The sequence below is a fragment of the Dufourea novaeangliae genome, unplaced genomic scaffold (genome assembly GCF_001272555.1).
Source record: "Dufourea novaeangliae isolate 0120121106 unplaced genomic scaffold, ASM127255v1 scaffold7, whole genome shotgun sequence".
In the NCBI taxonomy this organism is placed as follows: Eukaryota; Metazoa; Arthropoda; class Insecta; order Hymenoptera; family Halictidae; genus Dufourea; species Dufourea novaeangliae.
The window spans coordinates 538,967-564,653 of NW_015373896.1; the positions used below are offsets into that span (position 1 = coordinate 538,967).

Genomic DNA, 25,687 nt, shown 5'->3' on the forward strand with positions numbered 1-25,687 from the left:
GTCTTTCTCTGGTGTAATCGCGTTCATACGCGTAAAGGTAAAAATTCACTTTAAAACAAAGTTGAAAAAGGCGCATATCGTACAGTAAGAGGGTCGAAGAGTTTCTTTTGCGAGTCCAATGTTGTATAGTTCGTGGATCGGTTCATGCCGATAGTCGAAACCAGAATTGACAACCATTCCTTGTAAATGATCTTCCTGTTAAACGAAGGCAACATCATCGTACCTATGGCTAAATGTTTCAGACATGTAGCTAATCGAAACCTGTAAGCCAACAGATATCGATGTTTGTACGTCAACGGTGCCACACTGTCAGTCGTGCAATCAACGTTTGCTTAGGATACGTATCGACAATCTCCATTAACGACAGTTTCCGAAATGCGGTAACCAAGCCAATCTCGACGAGCAGCACGAACCGGTTGGATACCCTGTAAAACACGGTCGAAACATACCGATTCGAGTCTAAAGTGTGCCTCTATTCGCGAGTGATGTAGGTGTAGATGTGGATGCGTGACCGATTTGAATATGTGTCGCAGGAATCAAGGCCATCCGACGACACACGCCTTCGATCGCGGCGTTCGTCGAGCAACCGACGCGACGTATCGAACGAAGAATCCCGAAGGTTCGCACGATTTGGCGTTCCGAACTCGGAAAGATGCGAGACCGATATTGCGAGCCCGGTGTTCGACAGGTGATGACGGTCGGTCGATTCGATAACCGTCACACGGAAGCCCGTCAATTTTCACGACGGTCTCGGAGAATCGCGCGTCGAGCACGAAGAACCTCTAATGGACACGAGCCAGAGCAGCTTCCATCTTCGGCGGACCGTAAGGCAAACACCGTTCATCCGTGAATCGGCCGGTGATTGCGAGGTCAGAAAGGAGGCCAGCTGTGTCCGCGATCTTTCCTTCCGTCGCGCCACCCAGTGTGTAGGCCGCTTGGAGGCTGCGTCCTTCCGCCACATCCGACACTTCCATCCACTTATCGTAACTCGTTATCCTAACGCTAGATTAACGGCTCCTGTATTACGGCAAGTTACCGGGCTGGGACTGCCCATTCGCGCGATGGAGAAGGACGTTCTTCGCGTCCTGTCACGGTTGATGGAGCCCGAGGCTTCTTACTGTTTGTAGCCCTCGGTGATGTTCAGACTATTGCTTGTTTTACCGACCGTGAACAGTTTCGTAAAAACCACATATTTCGCGAAGAGCCATAGAGGAGTTCGAACTCTAGATTTGTGGTCACTGTTGACCGATGTCGGTAAACAATAAAAATAGTTTGGTTCGTTCAAATTTTTTCTGGAGTCTCGATGAAATTATCGAGGTGAGACAGGATATACACTTTGAAGCCTCGAGCAAAATCAACTGCGATAACCGAGACCATACAGACCCTAACTATCCGATCGATTTATTTAGTACCTAGATACACGAGTCGGCCTTCATGGTCAGCCGACGCGTGTGCAAGCTGCTTCACGAGACACGGTTGGGTAGATGGAGATCTAGCATTTTAGCCTATATTTATGAAACTTTCGCCGAGTGACTCCTGTTCCGGCATATATTTGCATTTCAGTTGGGTATTGTTTAGATCGTATGATTGTAAATCCTTTTGGGAAGTTATTCTTCAAACTCGTCTACTAATATGGTTCCGAAGAACCATTAGACTCTGACCTCACCGGATCTCGATAAGCAGCGAGCACCGTCGAACGCTAAAAACTCTGTTACACGACGATTACGCACACTCGCGATAATGGATTACAGCGACGAGACGGACCGGCTCTTTGGCCGCGGGTACCAGGCTCGAAGACACCCTTAAAAAATATCTACTTTCACCGTTTCCAAGTGTTTCGATCGGTCCTCGTGTCCGCGTATTTATATCCGTGTGTATGTATATATATATATCGTAATCTCGCACAGTTCACCAGTCTTAAACACCGAATTAACGTTATTATCGCTACGGCAGAATTGCTACAACCATTCGTCGGAACTTTCCAGACGCGATAGAGAGTCCATTTCTCCTGAAACCGACGAGCAGTAAACTTTAATAACGATATAATTGGTTAGCCTAAAAAGTGGAGCGATTCAGGGGAACGAGTAGGGTGGCGGGTGGGAACGGGGTTGGGTGGTGGGTGGTGATGCGTATGAGCTTGAGCAGATATTCGAGTCCTACGACTCGCGACTCGTAAATAGTAAACATTTGGTGTCCAAGTCTTCGGCTCCTTTTTTCTACCTTTTTTCTTCCCTTTTTCTTCGTTGTCTCCTCGCCCCAACCAGTTGCGTACGTGCGTCTACTCCCCGTCGTTACAAGCGTCACTGTTTATTGTATTCTGTGATTTATGTCTGTTGCCATTGAATGTAATATAAACTGAACGACAGAACATCTATGCAGAAATATGAAATATCCGTATTATTTGACGTAAAACATAAGTTATGGAACAGCAGTGTGGCGGTAGTTATAAGTTATAAGTTTAACGGGTGTCATATTGTGGTTAAACTTTCCATCTAAATCTTCCGAGAATTTTGAAATTTACTGCAAACTCAGTTCGTAGTCACAGTCTGACCGAAATCAATTTAATACATTTGTGACCGTTACGTGTAAAGTTACGATAATTGACAAAAATAATTTCCCGTGAACACTGAGGCGAAATCAGACTAATACTCGCGGGAAGGCATCCAGATCCAATGTTCCTAAGTCGAGACTTCCTCTTTCAGGATCAGCGGATTGGTTTCGATTGGACCGTGAATGCGGTTTCTCGGTCATTTTTTTGAATTCCTCCTTCGTTCGCGGCAAGTTGTTTGGGATTGGCGGCTTTCGTGAGCTCTCCGAAAATTCGATTCCTATGCTCAGCGCACCGTTAACGTATTCCACTCTCTGGGAGATTCCATTGTATGCCAGAGCGACGGGTAGGAAAGATGGAAGGATGGTAGGAGGAGGAAGCGAGAGAAAGGACAAGGAGAGAGAGAGAGAGAGAGAGAGAGAGAGAGAGAGAGAGAGAGAGAGAGAGAGAGAGAGAAAAGAGAGAGCAACGTGGAGACGACGACGATTCAGAATCTTCTTGAAAAATGTCCTTCTGTTACAATCGAACCGTGGATCCTCGGTGATTTCGTACCGAATTTCGTTTTGAGCTGCGGTGCGTCGAAATATGGTCCTCGTAGTTTGCAATTGTCCCACAGATTTCCAAATTCGTACGACCGTTTCGAAAGTTCGCCGTATAGAAATCGCTTCGATCGACGAATCGGACGAATTTCACGTGTACATTTCTCGAATGAATAAATCTCGATTCCCCAGGAAATTCTCCGCATTCGGAGAATTCGCCGATCTCGATCCAGAGGATGGAGGAGGCGTCTTAGCGGTACTCCTTCCCTTTCGGACCACAATTTGATTAGTGGCGCTGCTGCTGCCCGTCCTTCGAACACGGTGGCCTGACTCTGACAAGAAATTATTATCCGTAGACACGCGGTTCGGGACTTCCGGGAAAGCTCGCACCTGATTAATCCATTACGTCTCCCGGCTACCGCCTCGACTCCTTTTGTTCCTGCTCAACCGGCACTTTGGTCGTACGACGTCTGATATCCATTCTGCCGGATGTCGACGACGTTCTACCTCTGTCCCGGGGTTCTTGTTCTGCCAATCATGTTCGGGGCTTGTTTTCCTTGGATTAATTTTATCCGAACGTAGACAGTTTCTCCGTTTCGTGTGCGCTCGGGATCGATCGTCTTCCTCCCTCGGAACGAGGACGATCCCGATGTATTTTCGCAAAAAGGAAAAAATCGACGGGTCATCCTCCTTGAATTCGAATCTCCTCGTTGTACTCGCTACACTCGCTAGATCCTCCTCACAATCAGTCTGGTGTCTCACAATGAGATCGAGTGTGTTGGGTTTAGACGTCCATCGCATCACCGACGTATCCTTCGTCAGGACTCTCCGGATGATGAGGTGGCTGCAGGTCCTCCGCCCTGGCTGCAGCTGCCGCTGCAGCCTCACGGGCAGTTTTGCTCAGCAAGGACCTGGGAGACAGAGGTGTCGTTTCGCCTCTGTACGCGGCTGGTGGAGAAGGAATGAACGGCACCTCCGGGAACACGGCGACCGGAGACACCGGCGAGACGGGTAGCTGCTGCTGAAGCGGCTGTTCCACAGGCTGGATCTGCGGTTGCTGTTGCACAGGATACGGGTATCCTTCGGCTGTGTACCTGGCGTCGGTCCTGGGCAACACAGGATCGTATCCCGGCGATCTGGCAAGGAACTCCGCCTCCCTAGAGTACCTGGCAGGTGGCGCCACAGCGGAGCCTTCCGCCATCCTCTGTCTCAAGCGTGGAAGGGTGCTGGCGGTGTTGAACGGTATTTTGGGTAGACCGAAGTTCAGAGGATATCCATCCTGGTCGAGATAACTTAGTTGGGGTATGTTCGGTGGACGCAGGTCAGGTTGAAGGGGATATCCAGAGTCGTATTCCAGGATCTGTCTCTCGCCAGGTTGATGGCGATAGAGTTGGCCGTAGCCCACGTCAGTCGTCTCAGGGACTTCGTTGATAAGGTCCGGCTCCGTCAGATACTTCGAGACCGGGCTGCAGTAAGGTTCGTTCACGGTTCTGTGCTCCCTGTGCTCAAGAGTCGCTGCTCTACTCATTTCTCTCTCGGTATACGAGACTATTTGCTGATGTTCTAGGCCTATCAAACTCCCGTTACCCTTCCTACACGATAGACTGGTTGCAGTGTCTTTGGTAATTGGCATCACGGATTTGTTCTGCGAGACCAACGCTTTGGAGTTTCTCTTTCTATCGCGACGACGTTTGCGCACGCAAAACAATATACTGCCTATCAGAGTCCCAAGGGCGAGTAATGTGCCCACCAGAGCACCCGCGGCTATGGCCACGATGTATCCTGACCTCGAGTGATCGTTCGGCGGTTCGACGGTGACTTTTTCTTGCAGGAGCACTCGCAGAGATAGATTTGCCTCCGCGGAACCAGCTCCGTTTTCGGCGATGCACGTGTACGTGCCCTCGTTCAGCGACTCCACGGAGTAGATCAGAAGGGTGCTGCTCATGTTGGTGCCGCCTCGTTGTCTGTAGACGTATCTGGAACAGTTTGCGCGGGTACGTCGATGATAATGTTTCGTTACAGATTTCTTAAATGCTTTGAAAAAACTTTCTCTTATCGTAGAGAAGTCGCGTAACGGAAGCCACGTGTGGCTGCGGAATCGAGCTCGAACTTATTATAGGTCGAAGAAAATTACGCGAAACAGAGATCCTCGTTATCATCGGATTATCGGGAAAACTGGATCCGGGGAAACTAAATCCTGACGCATCCCGACAATATTGAAATCGACATTTTCCGATTACCGGAGTACTCATACGCGGCGACTAATCGAGCATTCTGTATTAATGCACAGAAGAAAGTATTCGCTTACCGTGGAAAGCCGGCAGAAAAGATCGCCAACGAGTCGTTTTCATTCTGTAGCTCGCAAGGTTCCCCGTTGAACCACCAAGTCAACTTAGCAACGGGCACAGCGTAGACGTCGCACTTGAGAGTGACGTTATCTCCCTCGTAGGTTTCAAGCTTCTCCCGCAGCTCGATCTGCGGCAGGCACGCCAGTTCGTTTGGTTTCACGGCCTTGATCTGCTTGTCCCGAAGTTTCGGGGGAGCATCGCAGACAGGTTCGGACTCTTGCGGAGTCATCGGCGCGGATTCCTTAAGCCATGTCTGTGTAGCTCGTAGACGGCAGTCGCAGAGCCAGGGATTATTGTGCAAAGTGAGTCCCCGAACGTTTCCCCCGAGTGGTAGCGTGTGGTCGGGCACGCGAGTCAGCCGGTTGCCGTCCAATCGTAGCCACTCGAGCAGCTGAAGACCGTCGAACGCGCCCTGCTCTATCGTCTCCAGCCGACATTGGCTCACCTCCAGGTTCGTCAGATGCGCCAGCTGCTGAAACGCCCCTCGACGGATCTCCCGGATGGGATTCCCGTTCAGCAGCAGCTTCATCAGGTTCGAGTAGTACGGGAAGGTCTCCGTCGGTATCTCCTCGAGCAGGTTCTCCGAGAGGTCCAACTCCACCAACCCGACCAGGCCCATTAACGCTTTGGACGCTATACGGCTGATATGAGATCTACCCAAGTATAGCCTCTGCAGATTGATCAGGCCGAGGGCGTGGAAACACTCCGGCGGCAGACTGACCAGATGATTGTTCGACAGATCCAACACCTGTGTCTCCTCACGGGCGCCCTGCGGGAGACCTTTCAGGTCCCTGTTGGCGCACTCCACCCACTCTTTGCCGCTAGTGCCTAGAAGTGCCCCTCTCCACCGCCAGGCTCGCACGCCCGAGCACATGGTGCCTCGTTCCCGACGATCCACTGCCGCCTCTATCCTTTCTATCTCATTTTCTCCTCGATTCCGTTCGTTTTTATTTCTACGCCGACGTTCCGCCAGACCTCTCGCCGAACGAGTGCATCCCGGTGATCCTCTCGGTTGGCTGCTCGAAGCGATTCACGCGGCTGATGGGTTCTCGCGGGGTCATCAAGCCGGGCTGCTCGATCCGCGTTCCCCAGCCTGAAACAACAACGGTTCAACAAGCACCTTTAGATACTGAGTTTCTCCGTGTTATTGGGTTTCTGTTGTTAAACCCTGCCGCGGACCGGGAAACAGAGGCGAAATTGGCCGAGGAAAAGCGCGTTGAATCGAGAAAGAATTCCGGATAGGTTTAAACAGTTTTTTTGAAAATGATTCAAGGAAGTAGAGGTCTTTAAGAACTAGATTAATCGACTGTCAGGAAAAATCTAATTTGTGTCCTATATCACGAGAACTTATGAGGTAAAGGCAAGTGTGCGATATTATCTTAAAACGGCATGTATCTAACGCATGAACGCATGAACGCCAAACCCTATTGCAATCTTTTTCGTTATTACATTGTCGCGTGCTTTGAGGCTAAGGATTTTGTCCTTGCCCGAGAATTCCGTGTCTTCGTAACCAGGGGCGTTCCCTTTTAGCCGGCTCGCTCTGTGTGCACATGCTGCTCGCAAATGAACATTTCATATTCTTCAGGCGTGTATGTATGTGTAGTACGTTCTCTGGAGCGTCGGAGTTAGCACGTTCATCGCCGTGCAAAATTCACCGACTGCCAGGGATTCAAAAACGGGACAAAATATTGCATTATCAGTTTATGGAACTTGTAAATTGCGAGCGGCTCACTTGTCGCATGAAATTGTGTTCGGTACCTACTTTTCAGCTTTTTCCCCAAATGATCCGGATATATCTAGGGTGTGTACTATTATTAATTAATCAGCGGTAAGGTCGCGAAGCATCGATTTCGAGGGAGCAGCGCCAATTACACATTCTCCGCTCGTAGCGGTCGTAAAACAAGACACCGTTGACGTTTCCGCGGCGCGGAGTTGATACTGTTCCCGAATTGACGTACTGCGGATTAATAATTAATCGTCCGATCACGCGATACATTTTGAACGAAGCCTCGGGCCGCATACTAATCGCTGCATCACAGAGGTCGACGTTAAACCGGGGCACGTCGCCGCGCGATTCACCATGGCACCGCGTGCCGCGTCACACCGCGGTTCGTATCCGCGGTACACGTTATACTTCCAAATTACGCACTGGTCGCGTCTATTAGCTCCAAGACACCGAGCTCACCGATTCACCGTTGCTGGCTATCGCGAACGAAACGCGTAAAGTTCCCGTGAAACGATCGCTGTAATCGATTCATCTCGCGGGGCTGCTCGTCGCCAAGGCGATTCTCCGTACCCGCGGGGGTATCCTACTGTTACTGTACGTTATAAGAGTGTTTAATCTACAAACATACAACGGAAAGAAGTCGTAAGTTGACAGAGAAGAAATAGGGGTGACGGTCAATTAAACGTAAAAATACCTACACTGCAATACTGTGGAGAAGCTGCTGCGCATTATAGCGAAGCAAGTGGGAATCTTCTTCGCTATATTAATACGGTGGAATCTCTCACATCTTATTGTTTTTCTTATCGAAGTTGAATGTTTATTGCGATCACCGCCCATTAAGAAGTTTTATGGATAGAGCGGGACGTATTGTTTGGAAGAATGGAGGGGGCTCTGTTAGAAAGCTCAGAGAGGACTACCGAAACGAATTCGCAGAGAACACCGACGTAGACGTTTCGAGGTACGGAACGATTCCCTTGTCGCGCGGAGAAAGTGCGAACAGGAATTCGCGAAGAGGGTCGAAGCCCCGGTTCTCTGCTGGCGCGTTTTATGGAAAAATTTGACCCACATTGCGGCGGAAAACTTCGGAAATCTTGGCGGCGTGGCTGCGGGATTGGCGGAGCCGGCGGGTCGCACAGACGTGAGTAAGAAAGTGTGTAGCCAGGGGACTTTGAAAGTGGCACAGATGGAGGGACCGAGAACGAGCAGAGAAACGAACGAAGGGAAAGTCTGTATTGCCGCGGGAAAAGTTGTCCCATAAACGAGAAGTTAATCCCTTTAAAAATAGTATCGATCTTTGAAGAATGTTTTATTGGACTTCTTGTATGAAATCTGAAGACCCTAGAAATATTGAATAACGGAGGAAACACACCGATGATACAGTGGGGAACGTGTGGCGAGAGGAAGTGTCGAGAAGTTGACGAGGAAGAGCAGTGGTGTCCGTGGAGGAAGTTGAAAGCTGGAGCGGGCGGGGGAAGGGTGATCGAAAAGGGATAATAAATTCCATAGATACAGGAGCGCGTGCATCCCGGGGACGAAGACGTCGCGTCGGCTCGAGAAGAAACACTCCTCGCGGCATAGCATCAGCCGATATCTGGATATCGGAATATCGAGCGCATGCGGTTCGGCATGCAAACCCCACGGTTTTTCATGGCTTTATTCCAGTATGCCCGTTCAACGAGGTTTTCCAACAGGAGGAGTGCAAAGGGAGGCCTCGAGGATATTGCCTGCTCGACATTTCGAATCCAATATCTACTATCGCCACTTTTTGCTTCCGCCAATTTTGACGATGCTCCCTCTAACGCGCTAAAACCGGCTCGCTCGGTCTTGGATCGTGTTCCAGCTATTGTTTGCCTTCCTGTATCGCGACCAGATCTCGATATTCCTACACGAATTAGAAGTATCGCAAGTATACGTATTAAGAATTTAATATCGAAAGTTCGATATTCTTGAGTAATTCGGGAATATTAAATTTCCGAGGCGGAAGTTCGCGTGGAATTTAATGTGAAGCCTATCCGACAATTGATCAACGTTTATAAAAAAACATTTTTTTACTTCCTTAGAAAACAATGTCGAAAACAAAAAAAGATATTCTTCGATGAAGGCAAGGGAATGAAATTTCGAAGAATCGGTTAAAGGTGAAGAAATCAGCAAACGTCGGATAATAAAGACTGTAATCGTGAAATGTCCCAATACATAGGTGTCTCGTTATACCCTCGCGAAACGAGTCAGAGATTACATTTTCCGTACGCGTTGTGTTTCTCGACTAGATTGGATAGTAGAAACGGGCACAACCAAAACACGCGTCGGGGGATTCATTCGCTTGCTCCGCCGACTGTTCCCAGGAATCGTCGGGATCGAATAAACAGATCGAGACACTCGAAAAACACCTCAATACTCTAGGTTTCGAGGAAGCGGAAGAGCATCGGAGGCCTACTTCGGTCGAGAGTCGAAATCAGAGAATCCTCCTTTAGACAGGAACGTTCTTCTAAACGCTTGGATTTCTGCCTCTATTCTCGACTTCCTCGAATTTCCCGGCATGCATCTTTCTCTTCAAATCACAACGATAGAATCGAGACGTCCAATTTTGAGGTCCCGCGATTATATGGAAATATTATAGTAGGGACAGTGTTATTTGTCTGTTATCAATATCACAAACACAGGTGCCCGGCTATCTCCGAGATAAAGATAAAAGAATACCCGTCTATGGGAACAATACAGAAAGACCAGTGAGGGGTTTTATTAATCTTTCGTTTTCCTCGTGTCTACAATCGTTATAGAAATACTAAACGACTGGTACTATCTATATATGTATATATGTTATATATTTCGAAACCAACATTGTATCGTAACTGCTTTCCAGGCGACGCCCTAGTCACTCGAATCGAAATTGACGCTTATCAATTAATCGAGCCAGAGTAAAACCCTAACCGTCCACCGGGTGTTGAATTGTTCGCTCAACGATTCACGCAGCCAGCAGTTGAAATTTCACGGGCTTTTACACCCGCGTTTTCATTACGGCGAAGACCCTCGAAGCTTCGCCACGGAATTTCTACTTTTCAAATGGCAACGCATCCGTTCCCGGCATTCTGTAAATTACTTTCACCGTTTCGCCGCGATTCCCCCGGTTAAATGATTACTCTTAGAAGCCTGAAAGAAATTGCGGGACACACCGCGGAAAATATAAAACGCGAGGTGTCGCGCAACACGACTGCCTCCTTCTCTCGTCCGCGACCCCTTTCACCTATCAGTCGTCTCCTCCACGACGAGGGCGGTGCGAAAATGAGAGAGGAGACGAAAAATGGGAATTCGATGTGTTCTCGATGGCATCGCCGATAAACTACCAGCATCGTCGTCGGGAATCCAGGCTGGAGTTTCCTGCTCCTCGTGAAACATCATGGCCGCGGCATGCTCCACGATTACAAGGCAATTTCACTGCTGAGCCAGCCGAAATAGATAATGCTGTGTAGAATATTTGGTGGATTCAATTTCAATATTCATTTTTCAGATGGTACCCTGACCTTTATAGAGTATAGAGCAGTGAGCACAGAGCAATTAGTTCGCAGATGAAGATCGCTCGAAAAAGCGAATTCTTTCCTATTTCCAATGGAATATCTGGTTTAAAAAGTACATTCCACGTCGACAGCGGCAAAAGAACATTCAGATTCCTTCGCTAATCATTCTACGGACCGTTCCAATTATTTCAGTAATTCCGCAATATCGTCGAACGACTTCGAAGGAAATTGAGAAACGAAGACGGGAAGTCGTTCGTCCGAGGAGCAAGCCAATAAACACGAGAACAGACGAATACAATTAACATCGTCTCGTTATTGGCCATATTAAGCGGCCTCGAAGAAAAGAGGTTCCAAAAATGGTTCGAGGGAGATGGGACGATCTTCGTTGAAGTCGCTCGAATCCGAACGAAGCTGTTGTTCGTGGCCCTTGTACCGAAAGAGAGAGGTCATCGGAGCCTTCGTCCTCGACTTACAATACCCTAGACTCTAGACGAACAAGAGGACAACCTACGAGGCCCCTCATCGATCCGGCCGAATGGTCCAAATCCACCCTTATTTCTTCCATCGCCGTGCCAGAGGTTCCCAAGCATTCCGATATCGCGTCCCACGATTTTTCGAATATCTTGTTATCTTCTCTCTCGAATATCCTTCCAACTTCGTAAATTCTCCGTTAACCAGTATCGTTACCATAGAATCGCTAGACATCAATTTCAACTTCTATAGAAACAGTTACTTAGGTATTGAACGCTTATAATACTGCGCGTTTTAAGATTAAGCGATACAATTTTTTTAAGAATGTGATACGAAACTCGGTAACCAGAGGCAAGACTGTTTTTTGCGATGTGTCATGGTACTTTAAATAAGCGAGTATTACCAGATATGAGTTAAAATTAGTACGTGAAGAGATCATTTTCCGTAAAGACATGGCTTGCTCCTAGAAGTACCAGGTAACACGGAGGCTAATCACTACGTGTAAAATCATTCGATCGATAATCTCGACATAATACCTATTAAAACATACCGATTTCTTAAAGAACTCGTCTGTATCAGAAATCACGCATTCGTCTCCTCATCCTACCAACTTTCTTGTGATTCGAATCCGAGGCAAATTGGGATCTTCCGTGGGAGGTAGTTACTTAACTTGAGAACCTCTCGTCTTTAGACTCTGTTCACCCACACTTTCCGCTCATCCGTCGAAATCTTCCATCTTTTCAATCTTTTCCCCCGCGGCTTTCCTCGGGTTTACCGGGATTCTTTTTGTCCGTCGAAGCCCAGAAGCGTAAACAGCGATGACGGCACGGCGCGCGGCGGTCTGAAATCACTTGGACGCGGACGTCGAAAGCCAGCGTGCACTAATCTCGCCGAAGGAAAGGCCTCCCCTCCATTTCGAACCCCTAGCGCGACTTTCCCCCTTTCCCAATCTAAATACAAAGCAAACTAAACCGTAAATGTTGAAAATCTCAAGAATTTTTTTCCGAATGTACCACATTTGTCGAATCATTTGTCGTTAGCATATATGTATATTAAATCTGTCCCTTTGAACAGTGAAATATTCCAGAATCGAGGCTGCTACGTTTCTCAAAAGCCCAGAGCCGCAGCTTCCGCGACAAGAGAAACAGCCCGCGAATTTTTTACGCTGCAAACATACGAGCGGAGCGCAGGCTACATAAGCGGGTTATAAATTCTCGGTAAAAAAAAGAGTAAACTGCGACGGTTCCTCGCAGCGAGACCGTAAACCGAGAGATTGTTACTTCTCGTACGGAAAGTAGTTTACCCGACGTGATCAATTTTTTCAATCGCTGCGATCCATGCTCTCTCCGCGTTTCGAATATTTCTGGTCACGCGGTAAGGGTCCATAAAAGTAGGGAAATGGGTTAACAGGACCGGTCGGGGAGGGAATCGAGTTTTTGCGGAAAGGGTGGGGAGGAGTGACGGAAAGGGGGTGGAGTTCAAAGATCAAAGTTCTCGTTCGATTCGTGACGGATCGATCGATAGTTGGAATTCGGCAATTTTGCGCTTCGCTGGAGCGGACTGTATTTAAAAAAGAACAAGTCGGTGTGATTGTCGATTCGTTAAAGGCGGAACGATAACGGCGTCGACTACAAAAGCGACGCGCCGCGCGGCGGCGTATCCGTTTTGGAATAAAAGGAACGAGGACTACGAAACGGCGAACGGATCGCCCGTGAAAATTTAATCCCCCTTCCCGTTCGCTTGGTGCGACCGGTCGTTTGCTCGCCGATCATTTATTCTTCAATTTTTAAATGGACTCCCAGGGACCATCTCTCGTCTGCGAGATCCGATTTCGCGACAATAACTTCCGAAACTCGTTCGTTTCTTTCAGATGACTCAGCATTGGCCGAGCAACTCAACGGGATTCGACGATTCGCCCGGAGGACAGTTCGAGATTGTTATACGTTTACCGCTTCTGTGTGAAGCTCTACATAGTATTGCTCTAATTCCCTCGGATCGTTAATATCGCGTCCCTTTGATGTCTCGTTAACAGAGTCTCTTTCCCGTTTCATTTAAGCCCACTCTCGTGGGCCCGTTCATTTTCTATAATTTGTTCTCAGGCGGTGATTTACTGCGATCGTGAAAACGTTCCGAGGGAGTGCAGTTTGTAGTATCAAAGCCGTTGTAGAACTTCATTTAAATTACGTAAGTTTCGATACAAAGAGAATTGGTTCTGTAAATTGCATCTTGCTTCGGTAGAAAATGTTCTCGGGTAGAAATGTGAATCTTTATTAATTTTAAGACGGTCGTGGTTACATGGCGCTCTTACCGAATTTCCGTATTGGCTTTCATCGTACCGGTGAGATTCCGGTACCAACGGAGCGTGTCTGCACGTGGTTGTTTTTGGCTCTCTCACTGCGTCGATCCATTTTCGGAGGACGCTACAAGGAAAACCCATTTTCGCCGGGCTTTTTCCACGAAATTATTCGTAACAGGGTAATAAATGAATTCTCGCGTGGATTAATTTATGCATCGATTAAGTTCAACGTAAGATATCCGAGTGAGCACGTTGCTCGAAAATGTTTGTGAATCGAAGATACAGCATTGTACTGTTGCATAGAACCTTCAGGGAATCAGAATTCGAAGATTATACACCGGCCTTTTAACCAGTACAGAGGAAAATATATGTAGAAGATGGAGAAATAGGTGGCCGCGTCATATCACCAGTGTTCGATTATGAAAACTTCAGTCGATGATTAACTTTTGAAATAACCGTGACTCGATTCGCCCGCTTCCGTTCTCGATAGGACGCTACTTTCTCCAAGTCCCTGACGTTCCACCAATCGCATATCGCGAATAATCGCTCGCCGTTTAGCGTGAAGTCAATTTCACGGTTCGGAAAATGAAGACTTCAATTACATCGAGTTCCACGAGAAACTCTAATCCCGGCCAAGATAACGGTTCGTCGGCTAACCCGGTGCCACGCCGTTTAAATGGGACAAACGCGATGATGATTTCGGTAGATAAGACAAATAGGGAAGTGAATTCTCGCGGAATGGATGGGGAGCCGAGAGAAACGATGGCACGCACCTGACATCGGCCTCTAGGCCCGCAATCTTTTAACGTAACCCGCTCCGTCGAACCATAAAATTACGGAATACCGGTATCGATCCGACCACCATTCCCGCAGGACGAACAGCTCGTCCTGTTCAACCGCGAAAAGGGTCTCGAGACCTACGGGGTGACTCGGTGAAGCATTGCCCTATTACCGGCCCCCGGCTCAACCCTCCTGCGAGCCGAATTACCAAGTAGTCCGCTTTGCTCGCGTCGTACAACCGACGCCTCGCGCTCTAATATCGTTCGGTAAGCTCGTTAATGGAGGAGGAATTTGGGAAGTTCACTTTTTTCACGCCACAACAGCCACCACAGGTAGAGATGGTCCGAGGAAAATTAGGAAATTCATTTTTTTTTCTACGCGGAGCGATGTAATTGAATGAAAACAAGTGTACAATTTCGTGGGATGAACGACGAACATTCTATTTTACGGTCATTTTTTGTGTACAGCACTCGCCAGCCTTATCTTTTACGTAAATCGTAAAAAAGCTTAGAGCACAAGCATTCCCATTTGTAACTATAGAAGAACTCAGGGAGGAGGGAGTTGCCGAACGAGAGAGGTAGAGGGTACCTATAAAAGGAAGCATTGTTTTCAATAATGGCTTCTTTGCAGCAGCAGTCACTTCCCTATTCTCTTCATTGTACCTTCATGAATGATAATTCGGTAAAGATACTTGAGGAAGAAGCCATTTCGCAGAGAAACAGTAATTGAAAATGTATTCGAGGAATTGTTAATTAAAACAGAAACGAGTTGTATATCCAAAGTTGCAGGATTTTTCTTGTAATAATCGTTTTAATATTGGAATAACAGAAGACTCTTTAGAAATCTGTAATATTTCACCTCACGATCGGAAAAGGAAAAATAACCATCCTTCGAAAGATCTGGAAATCAGAATTCACCCAATGGTGCACTGTTTGCGAAGCGTCAGCGAAAATCTGTGGAAGACAATCGCACGAAGGTCGCAAACTGCTTGATTCGTTTGTTACTGTAATTTTATTATGCCCGCGTCGCTTAGGCAACGCTGAATACACGCGAACGGATTTCGTGCTGCGTCGAACATTTTATCGCGTCGTGTCCGACAAGATTACTTTGCGTCCTGTCTGGTGTACACGTTACCCAAGATGACCAGCTATGTCTGCTGGTTTCTGCAAGCGTACAGTCGAATATGAACCGAATATCGAGTCGGCAGCTTCTCCACCGCGGCTTCGCAACACATGCGCAATCTACTACGAATGTCCACGAACTTGGAGAACTTGACGTTTGAAACTTGACCGAGCCCGCATATTTTATCAGTCCAACAATTACTGGAGAAACGGACAATACAGGGCGATTGCGAAGCTATTATATTCGATCTGTTCCTGTTCCAACTTTATTAATTTATTAACCGTTCTCTGGATTGTTCAGACCCCTAGCGGTTGATTCGAAATGGCTCAAAATGGGTAATCTAAACAGTTGGTCTCTACATATTTTGAATTTATGGACTAGTATTTCGATTAACAGAGCTTTGCTCCAAACGGAGATACTTCCAAGATTTGAATATCACGTTCATCTTTTTGTTTCAAATTTTGCCCGTGATTTGCTGTTTCATTTATAAATTTCTATTTTATTTTCTTCACTTCTCCATTCGTTTCGAACATTTCCCTATTTCGTCGACCCCGCCGTAGCCACCTCGAAAAACCATTGAACACGTACAGCCAGAAGTGGCGCGGCTTCGAATACAGCGAAAGCCATCGCGGAACAAAAGCATCGATCCGGCAGGAATTTCACAGGCGACGCCCTCCGGATTGTCCTGGAACGGTCGCTCGACACTTGGCGCGTATCGTTACGACGTTCTGCCCGGTGGTTCGGGAGCTCGTCACTTACCGTTCCTGGCAGGACCGTCGCGACGCGGAAACAGCTCCTTTGTACACTATTTTTTCCCCTCCTGGTTTTTCGATACGAGGAACCCGGAACCGTAGTCTGGCGCAGTAACCATCGCGATCGCTTTACGACCGCCCGGCCACGTCCCATAATCCCTCGGGCTGTCTCAACCCCGTTTCGGTCTTGTGGCCAACGACTGACGGCAATTTTGGCTCCCCGTTAACTGGCCCGCGATAAACCGTCAGTCGCTTTAACGACTCGTTTCCGCGTGTCGCGAGCGAGCGTAGAAGCGCGTCTCGACGTCCTCGGTCTTCTGGATCAACTTTGGGATGAAGTTGTGCTCGGTTTAAAGTGGACGATTTATTTTACTTACCGAGTCACTCTTGAGTATTTGCGACGTTTTTCGGGTATTTCACTTTCGTTAGATATGGACTTATCTATAGAATTTATCACACGATTCACCTAAACTGGTCTTTAGGATGACTCCGTTCGGTTCGGACAGTGTCATCGTTTATCCTTCTCAACTGCAGCGAAGCTTTTACCTCAAGTGCCATCGTGGACTCTTCTGTTATGTGCATTAAGACGACACTTCTCTGTGCATACATATAAGTTGACGAAAATCCAATTGGTCAGCTGAATAATTGAAATGTCAGTTTGGTGGTTATCGCATCGGAACTTGTAGAGGTACAGGATAAACCTTAACAGTAAACTGTTATGTTCCGTTCTTCTGCATGTTATAGCTTCTTCTATATTCCACGTAAACGAGTAATAGAGACATTATTATACCATGAAACTGCAAACCACCGTGTGGTTCGTGGTTTGTTCAGCGAAAACTGTCGTCATCTATTAATGGGTCATAAGACGGTCGACCTGTTAATCCGGACACCGACGACATTGTCGCTTTTACAACATCGCCTGCACCGTCCATGAAGGCGTAACCAGATATTCATCAACGGCGTTGTTACGGTCAATATGCTACGTAGAAGCTACGAAATGAACCGATTTAAAAACCGAGGAAATATTCACGGAAGAGTTGCAACAAAAGCTGAATCCACGAGGGTGCAGTCGCGAATGGAAACGACTTTCAACCGTGCCTCGTCAGGCGCATCGATGATAAACTCGTCCAGCACGAGGATCTCTCGTTGTTGTTGTCCTGTTGACGAGGTACCGATTTAAAGAGAGCAAGAATAACACGTCCGCGGGGACGCGCGACAAATCGCGGCACAAAAATGCGGCCGTGGAAGGAGAGTCAGTGTCGACGCGAAAACGTTTAGCGGTTTAAACAGCCCCGCGACAATCGAGTTCGTCTCGGCTCGCTGGAATTCCGCCGCGTGTGGCTGACTCTGCGAATCGTTTCGCATAGATTATTAATATTCCGCCGGTCCAGCCTTCCCAGTCCCTCTTCACTGGCTTCGCTGGAAACGACGTCGTGACGCAACCGCGGGAAAAATGAATGAACTGCGAAACGCGTTGTCGCGGTAAGCCACCCCCATTATTTTCGGCGACCCACCCTCTCGCAACCCCTCGCCCAGTAAACCACCCGCTATTACGGTTATCTCCAGTGCATTAAGTCTCGCAATCGCGACGGGTTCGCTATCGTTCGACGTGCCGCAGTGATTCTCATCTGCGCGGCGTTGCCACTCGCAATCGCGTATTACAGCACGGTTATTATTTTTACTTTCCCCGACCATTTATTTATCCGTCCCACAAAAATCCGTCTCGTTAACGAGCAAAAATCTTGTTACGTAAAAGGGACTGGGAGACGCATCGTCGTACGTTCTGTATACGAATTTTCGGCGGATTTGCGTTGGTGAATTGTTAATTGCACATTTGCTTAGAAATATCAGACTGTGAATACTTGCAGAGCGACGTATGTAAATCGAAAGAGAACGCAGCCGAGAACGGAGCGTGCTCGTTTCGGATATAACAGCGATGAAACGCCATAGCGGGAAGCGGTCGTTTTTCAAGGTAAAGCCTGATAGTACCTACTGGGAATCTTCGACGAGCGTCGTGGCAGCTACCGAACTCCATAGACATTTCCGCGATTTAACGAGATCTGTTCGTCGACGGTTTCGGAGTTGAGTTTCCGGTCGCTCCGCGACGATAGAATTAATTTACTTCGAGCGGATGTAATTATTTGGCATTCGCGTGAACGATTCATTCAGTGAATTGTTATAATAAGTATCCTAAAGGATACGCGAGAACACTGGATCCGTTTATACTGTTCGACGTTACCGTTGTAATAATAATTTAATCGTCGTTCAGTGTAACGTATCTGTGAAAACGCTGAAAAACTTCTTCGTCTGAGGGAGCTAAAGCTTCCGGGTGTACGAGGTGTATTTTTCTGGAGAAATTCCGGTGCTTCAGCGACCTTACAATTATGTACCTTAGTCAGGATTTGGTACGACACCGAAGCGTCGTATCCTCAGAACGACAGAACTGTTCCGCAAAAACAGCCGACTCTCATCAGGAAGCTTCGACGACTCTAAAAGAAAATCACAGTTTTACAATCTTCTCCAATCCTGACTATCGGTTAACGTAATGTATCTTACGACCACAACATTCTTTTTTTTAACTCGATTTATTGTGGGTATTTTTACGAAAATTCGCACGACATAGTCCGTCACTGCTACAATCTTGCATCGTGAAGGAACCATTTTTCTTTACGCAGCTCGCGCATTCACATACGGTCTTGCTATCGCCATCCGCCATAGAATTTTCAACGTTTATTACCGCAGCCACTTATACCGCGATGAACATTTTTCTTCCCTTATCGACGATTTAAGGCCACCCCTCCAAGGGATCGTAAAGACTCCGCGAAAAAACGTCTGCATTTTAGAGTGGAAGCCCTTCATCCACCTTCTTTTTCTCCGCGCATTGTACTCTGAAAATGTTCGAGTGACTGCCTCGCGAAGATAAGCCAAATAAACGACGTGGCACTTATGACTCGATTCATCAGGTGTAGATTATCGTGCGATTCATTCCTGTTTAACGATTCTTTTCTTTTTATGCATTCAGCGAACATAACCCGACAAGGTGGACCGAAACCTAAAGTTTACCACTTCCATAAAGTTTGTCGGTTCTCTTGAATCGATGGTGTGTCATTAGTGTTCACTTTGGAATAATAGTTTACTCCTCGCGCAATGAGTTTGATAGTTTTAACCGGTAATGCAATTACCAAATTGGACTGGCTAGTCGGATTCTACAATCCTAGCAGATCAATACTTTACGATAATGTAACATAATTAAAGTCATACCAGTTGCAATTTCTTTGATAATAAAACCGTAGTTTTGGGTTTTGCTGCGAAAAATTCAAAATGACGAAAATGCAGTTAGTCCCGTGACACCGCGGCGCTGAAAATATTTGAGCTCCCGGGGACAATAACGAAATTAAGGTCTTAATCTGTGCTAAAAGCATAACCGGCCGCGGCCGTTATTGGCGTGGCGCGGCACCGTTCGCGGACTTTAATCGTCGCCATTAATACCCGGCAATTATCTCGTTATTGACCTAATAATTATTGTTTAGGTGCGCGTTCCACAACGAAGGAGTGGCTGTGACATCGGTACCGCGGGTAAACGTTCCCTTTACGCGGGGATGATATCGCCGTGACACGTTGTTCGCTCTCGATTCTTTTATCCGCGATGATACGAGATTATTTAGGAACCGATTCATCGAGATTTTGGTTATCCGAAACTCGTCGTACCACGTGTTTCACTATAACCGTATTGGTATAAGTGATTGGATGCTATTCACCGCAAACAGTGACGCACAGGAAACTAACAGTAACCAACAATTATACATACATATAAAGTACTGTGGACACGTATTGTGATTGATAAACCTTGTCGATAAATATCATTCATTTCTTTAATGGAATCAAATATTTTAAAAACACAAAGGGAATAGAAGTTGGAAATCTTTTCGGAGTTTAAATTTAATGTTATACCTTTGATATTATAACTTGGTTATACATTTCCATGCTGTCAAAAAGTAAATCAGTGCGCGACACCGTTGACACCGTCGCGTGTCTTTTTACCGCAGAACGTCCTGTGACTGCGATCCAGGGGAAGGAATTCTTATAGAAACTGAAAAGTGGATGACGAAGAAAAGGGCGACCCTCAATTTTACCTCTATAAAAGTCTGCGAATAAAAGAATTTTTAGTAGCACTTGACGATACATAAATCGATGCTCCTGTTATCTTTACGATCGGCATCACTTTGCGTTCCGAACCGCTACGACGGGGCTATAACCTTGAGTTTTTCTGAGGAGCTAAGTGACTTCTGGTGTAAATAGTACGTATAGGTTCTGTACTTAACAACAGTTAATGGAATATATCGTTAATAATGCTGTTAATAGTGGTTTAATAACGTCATGTATTGGGAATCAGTAGTATATCGTGAGTTTCGCGGTGCAACACGACGTATATCAATATTTCTACAAGAAACCAAACAAGACCAATATTCCGACACATCAATCTACAATACAGTACTGTTCGTGATCCAAAGATCTATGCGACGAGGGATAGGTAGTGTGAAATGTAAATGTGTCTAAATAGCGATAACTGATATACAGAATCAAAAATAAGCTTGACCCCTGATAGAGGGATCTTTCCCAGAGAAGAGGAAATGATCCAACAAACTAATAAGTATGTCACACGACATAGTTACATGTTATACGAAATTACGACTGCCTGTAAAATTGTAGATTTGTATAAAGCAGGTCTGTACGCAATGAAATCCAATGGCCTTGAAGCTCTTCTTCTTTTATCAATTCGAACATCAAGAATTGAATAATTTTTACATTTCTATGGGGAACAAGTTGAAAGATCTTTTTTTACAACGCGACGCTTGAAAATCCTCGCGACAATTTCGTGAAAAAGGACGGGACACCCTAGGGACTTGGAACCCCTGTCGGTCTTGGGAGAAGAACGCTTTTCAGAGCGCTATCTGTGCCTGTCGATGTCAGCATGTCCTCCTTTTATTCCTTTTGCTGGGTTCATGGAATATTTGAACGTATTTTCCAATTTCTAAAATTTAGACTATAAAATGCAGATTCTGGAGTAAATTCTAGGTGCTGCTTTCTTTAAAAGAAAAAGAAAAAAAAATATTAAATCAACACGCACCTCTGAGTTAGTTTCGACGAAAACGTGGTGTCATAAGTGGTAATACCTATATCAGTCACATTTTCATGTCAATTTTCCACCAAACTGTTTCATATTTATGTTGCAGACTGATTTTCTTCGTAGATCACGGAATAAATATCATACAATACAGCGAGCAGTAAGGGTTCCTCCACGGCTAGAATGTTCGGACGGCAAATTTAAACGTAAATTGAGCTCTGCTCGACGTTAAGTGTTTTTAACGTTCAAACAGTCGAGCCAGTCGTCGAATAGTTTACGAGTTGTAATCAGGTTCCGGAATTTCTCGGAGTCGGAATGGAAGGTGAACGCGGAACGTTAACTTCTCCCTGTTTCAATTTTGTCGGGCTACATCCTGTTTTCGAGTTCCGCCGGTCCTATCGAACGATACGTAGAAGTTACGAATCGAGCGTTCCGAAACGTACCTATCAAAAGCCAACCGTGAAAATCCCCTTGCGGGAATTTATTCCCGCAGCCGCGCCATGCGATTTTACGTTTAATAACGGCGGTTATGGACACGATGAGCCTCGTTCGATTTCGAACCGATTAAAGTCTGTTTGCAAGTGCTCTGAATAATATAATGTATCTGCCCTGAAAAATATAAATCCCGAATTAAATCGACTTACGCTGGCTCACGTATTTTTGATCATTCGACTATTTTCGGACTTTCGCGCGCTCCCGGCAGATATCAAACGTTGCGCTGTAAAATTTATTGGAAAAATTTGTCGTCCGGGTGCCACATATTGCGGATAAAATTTACCATCCGTAACGATTAAACCAGACCGCGCAACCGAAAATCACGATTTCTGGTCGGATCGACAAAAACGCGCGTGGTACGTTAGTCCTGGTGCAATATTATTCGCTAACATTCTCGAATTTGCGTTTCTACCAATATTTGTTTAATAAATTGATTTTTAACAAACCCTTGACAAAAATGTATGGCATAGAGACTCTTTTACATAATACTTTCAAGTTGTCAGTGTATACTATTGATCTTACGGTGAAAATGATTTTCGAATTCTCTGCATGTAACGTTAATGCTGTTGTTACAACAGATTGCGTGCTGCGTTTGTATTCTGCTGAATGAGCGATTCAAATCGGACATATCGTATAAATTAAGATATTTATAAAATCCAATAATTTATTCGTTCGCGAAAGCTCGTCGAGCGACAATAAAAACATCGCGTTGGTTGGTTGGTAGTCACCAAGCGGATCTAATCACACTCAGTGATCAATTTTTAAGAACGTCTGTGGCTGCAACGCCGATGACACGGGATTCCGAGCACGTACCACGACACACGTGCTTGTGGAATGTTATATATTCGATATTTCGTAGCGGAAAATCGCAAACACTCCGCGTGAAACACCTTTCGACGAAGGAATGCAGGTCGGTCCGGTAATCGAAATCGTAATGATATCACTCTGTTTGTCCGACCAGCGAAATTACAGTCTTCAGAGATATTCGGGCGATTGTCGAGGTTGGTTCTGTACTCCAAAAGAGAATTCCGGATGCGTTCCGAATGGGAAGGCTTTGCACTTTCGACCGTTTTCCGCACGCCCCCTCCCCTCACCTTCTTTCGTGTCCCCTGAATAATGACGCTTAAATGGGGCAATTATCTCGCGATCGTCGCGTCGATCGCCTCGGCCTGAATTAAGACGAAGAGGGTGATTCCGCCGCTGGTTTACGACGTCGATCTTCCAGGCCTCGTTCCGCCCGGAGCAAGCGATGAACTTTGATTAATAAGGACGAACTGGAATCATTCGTGATGGTATAGAAGTAAATGGAAAATTTAGGGTCTTTTAAGGTCACTCCGTTGAAAGTTACACTGGTCGGGGATCGATTTCCGGTGTGAAGGAATTATTCCGTCTGAAATATCGAGGCGTCCCGCCATAACACGTATATCACGAATGTCACTCGGCTCGGGGCGAATCAAATTATTGCCTCCCGATACGTATCAGGATCCCCGAGGCTGCTGGGAAAACTGTGCGCCACTGAAACTCAAGACACGGCGTGTGTCTAATGGGTGAACTCTCGGGAAGCCAGAAATTTACGACGTGACTCCGAAGGAAGCCAAGAACAATGGCTTTTATTTTGGCTCTTTACTCGCGCGGTGAGTTATGAATCATGCCGTACAGGAAACGATGTCGTTTCTCGATGTATGTATGTGTCCCTTCGCGGGCAGATCCCTTTATACGGTCAAATTCAGAAAGTGTTCTTTATTCGAACCTCCGTTCCATGTACTTTCGGTGCCCATGAAACATGCGAATTGAAAATTTATCCACATGGTAATCGCTGCATTCATCGTGGATTCTCCTCAAAAAGATTTTATTTACTTTGAGTTCTTCTGTTAAATTCTCTTTCTTTCTTAACTTCTGTTTAACGGTCTTATTAATCTGTATCTACCAACTCGCATCCTACTTTGTGCACAATTTCTCGAGTGGGGTCTTGTAGGATCCCAATATACGCTTCTTTGCGTAATTAGTCGCATGGGGCCAGCCATTACCGGAATCTCGTAAAGAAGACCTAATTAGAAAGTTGTACGCGTAGATTACAATAACGGGTACGAACTATGCATTTATAAAGGAATCGTAAGCGAAATGTGTACAATAATGTAGTGGGATTTCAGGAGTAGAAAAAAAATAATAAAATATATTCGTAAAAATGTTTGTTCCGTCTCATATTCTCTCTGAAAAATGTTCCAGATGAGACGAATAAAATTTTAATGGCTAACTAATGTTCCTGTATTTAGAGCCATATGTTATGAAACACCTCGTGTAAATAGAAGAGTACGGTAAATACTAAAGCACTGTAGTTAGAATTCAACGAGGAGTATTTGATTTAATATGACCAACTGTGTAAATTTTTAGAAAATTTAACGCGGACTGGTGTAGAGTCTGTGCGAGAAAAAACTGAGAAAAAATGTATGAAATGCACGGAAGCGAGCGCCAGTGTCCACCAGCAACACGAGAACATGCTTTTCGCGTGTAATTTTTCGCCTTTCTATGGCATGCTGGAAAACCCTTGCGACATCAAAAAACGCTGAACTATTTTCGAGATTATGTTTCTATTTGCGGGATCTCGACTACTGAATATTTTAATAACACCCTTAACCGTTCAAACTTCCCTTCTATTCGGCTGACTTGTCGCATGCATCGAACGATTCAGACTACGCTTCTTGTAACCAATATCTTCATTGTCGTCGAACATTTTCCAACTTCCGGAGCATCGGCAGAACGCATGTCTCTGCTAAAGCAATTCGGTAATCGAGCAATCGAACACGAATACCATCGCGAAGTCACATCAAACGCGTACCGAGCGAGAGTTCTCAAAGCACCAGGCCATCTCTCTTACCACGCACAATTAATAACGTAGCCAGACAATCGAATATGTACATCCCCATCGAGGTCCGTAAGCCCACGGTGGAAACAGTCGTAGCCAGACGGTGAATCGGCGCAATTGGCCCGTAATCGCGCGGTCGATCGCATTACACGGAATTAAGACGACGAGGCGGGGGCGCTCCGCTCCATCGTCCAGCGGCCGGTTTACGGGACCGATTTCAGTCCTATGTCACCGGCGCGACGTGGGGTGGCGATAGGCGGGCAACGTGATTATCTCGGGGAGGGATCGCGGGGTGCGCCCTTAACACTCCAGAGCCGGGCGAACGTCGAACCGTCGAACCGCAGGCGCAGGGTCTGCAGGCGAGCCGATAACACGCGGCCAGATGCATTCGGCCGAGCGGACGTTCGGTCGACCGTACTCCCTTTATCGGAACGTTCCCGTTGCTCGAACATTTTTCTGTTTCCTTTGTAAGCCGGAATCGACGCGACGTCGATACCGACCCCTCTCCGTCACTCTTCGCCGCACCGCCTTTGTTTCCTCCGTTTCTCTCGTCGCGTCGAGGCCTTCCCCTATCCACGACAAACGCGCAGCCTGTCGCCGACGTTCGATTTAAATTCACTTTGCCGTAATGTGTATTTACGCGGGGATTAGCTGCCCCGCGCGGTATTGAAAGCTCCGAGAAACGCTGAGCCGTGCCGGGGAACGCTTCGGCGCTCCGTGCTCGGCGTATCCGAGCCGAGGAAATTATTGCGCTGCTTTAGCCGGGATACGGAAACGGATTGGGGGTACCGGGAAGAGGAAATTGATTAGCTCCATACAGGGAAAAACTGTTCGCCCGTGGAAGATGTGTGCGAGGATTACGGCGACCGGGTTGGTAGCTACATCTGGGGCAGGTTGGATGTTTTAGGCTTGGAACGTGCTTGTAGAGAACGGGAGAAATGCTTTGCGGGGAGTACAGAGGCGAGAGGACACCTTCGACGTTCGTTACTTGTGGTCGATGATGTTGAGCCAACAGAGAGGTAAATTGAAACGTCTGGAGTAAGCGAATAGAAGCAATTGTGTCCCAACTGTGATCTATGGATTGTTCTAGTAACTAGTCCATGTCTTAGG

General features: G+C 46.6%; 1 protein-coding gene across 1 annotated transcript; it reads right to left on the reverse strand.

The window, feature by feature from the left end:
- Positions 1 to 3,871: 3,871 nt before the first annotated feature.
- LOC107193303 (leucine-rich repeat-containing protein 24-like) lies at positions 3,872 to 6,309 on the reverse strand. Its single transcript, XM_015582708.1, has 2 exons — positions 5,396 to 6,309; positions 3,872 to 5,063 (listed from the first exon to the last, which is right to left on the reverse strand). The coding sequence occupies exons 1-2, from the start codon at positions 6,307 to 6,309 to the stop codon at positions 3,872 to 3,874; spliced, it is 2,106 nt and encodes a 701-aa protein (XP_015438194.1).
- Positions 6,310 to 25,687: the final 19,378 nt, after the last annotated feature.

Coding starts and splice junctions, on each gene's coding strand:
- LOC107193303 (XM_015582708.1), bottom strand. CDS start 6,309: ATGTGCTCGGGCGTGCGAGCCTGGCGGTGGAGAGGGGCACTTCTAGGC. Junction 5,064..5,395: donor TTTTCTGCCGGCTTTCCACG/GTAAGCGAATAC, acceptor AAACTGTTCCAG/ATACGTCTACAGACAACGAG.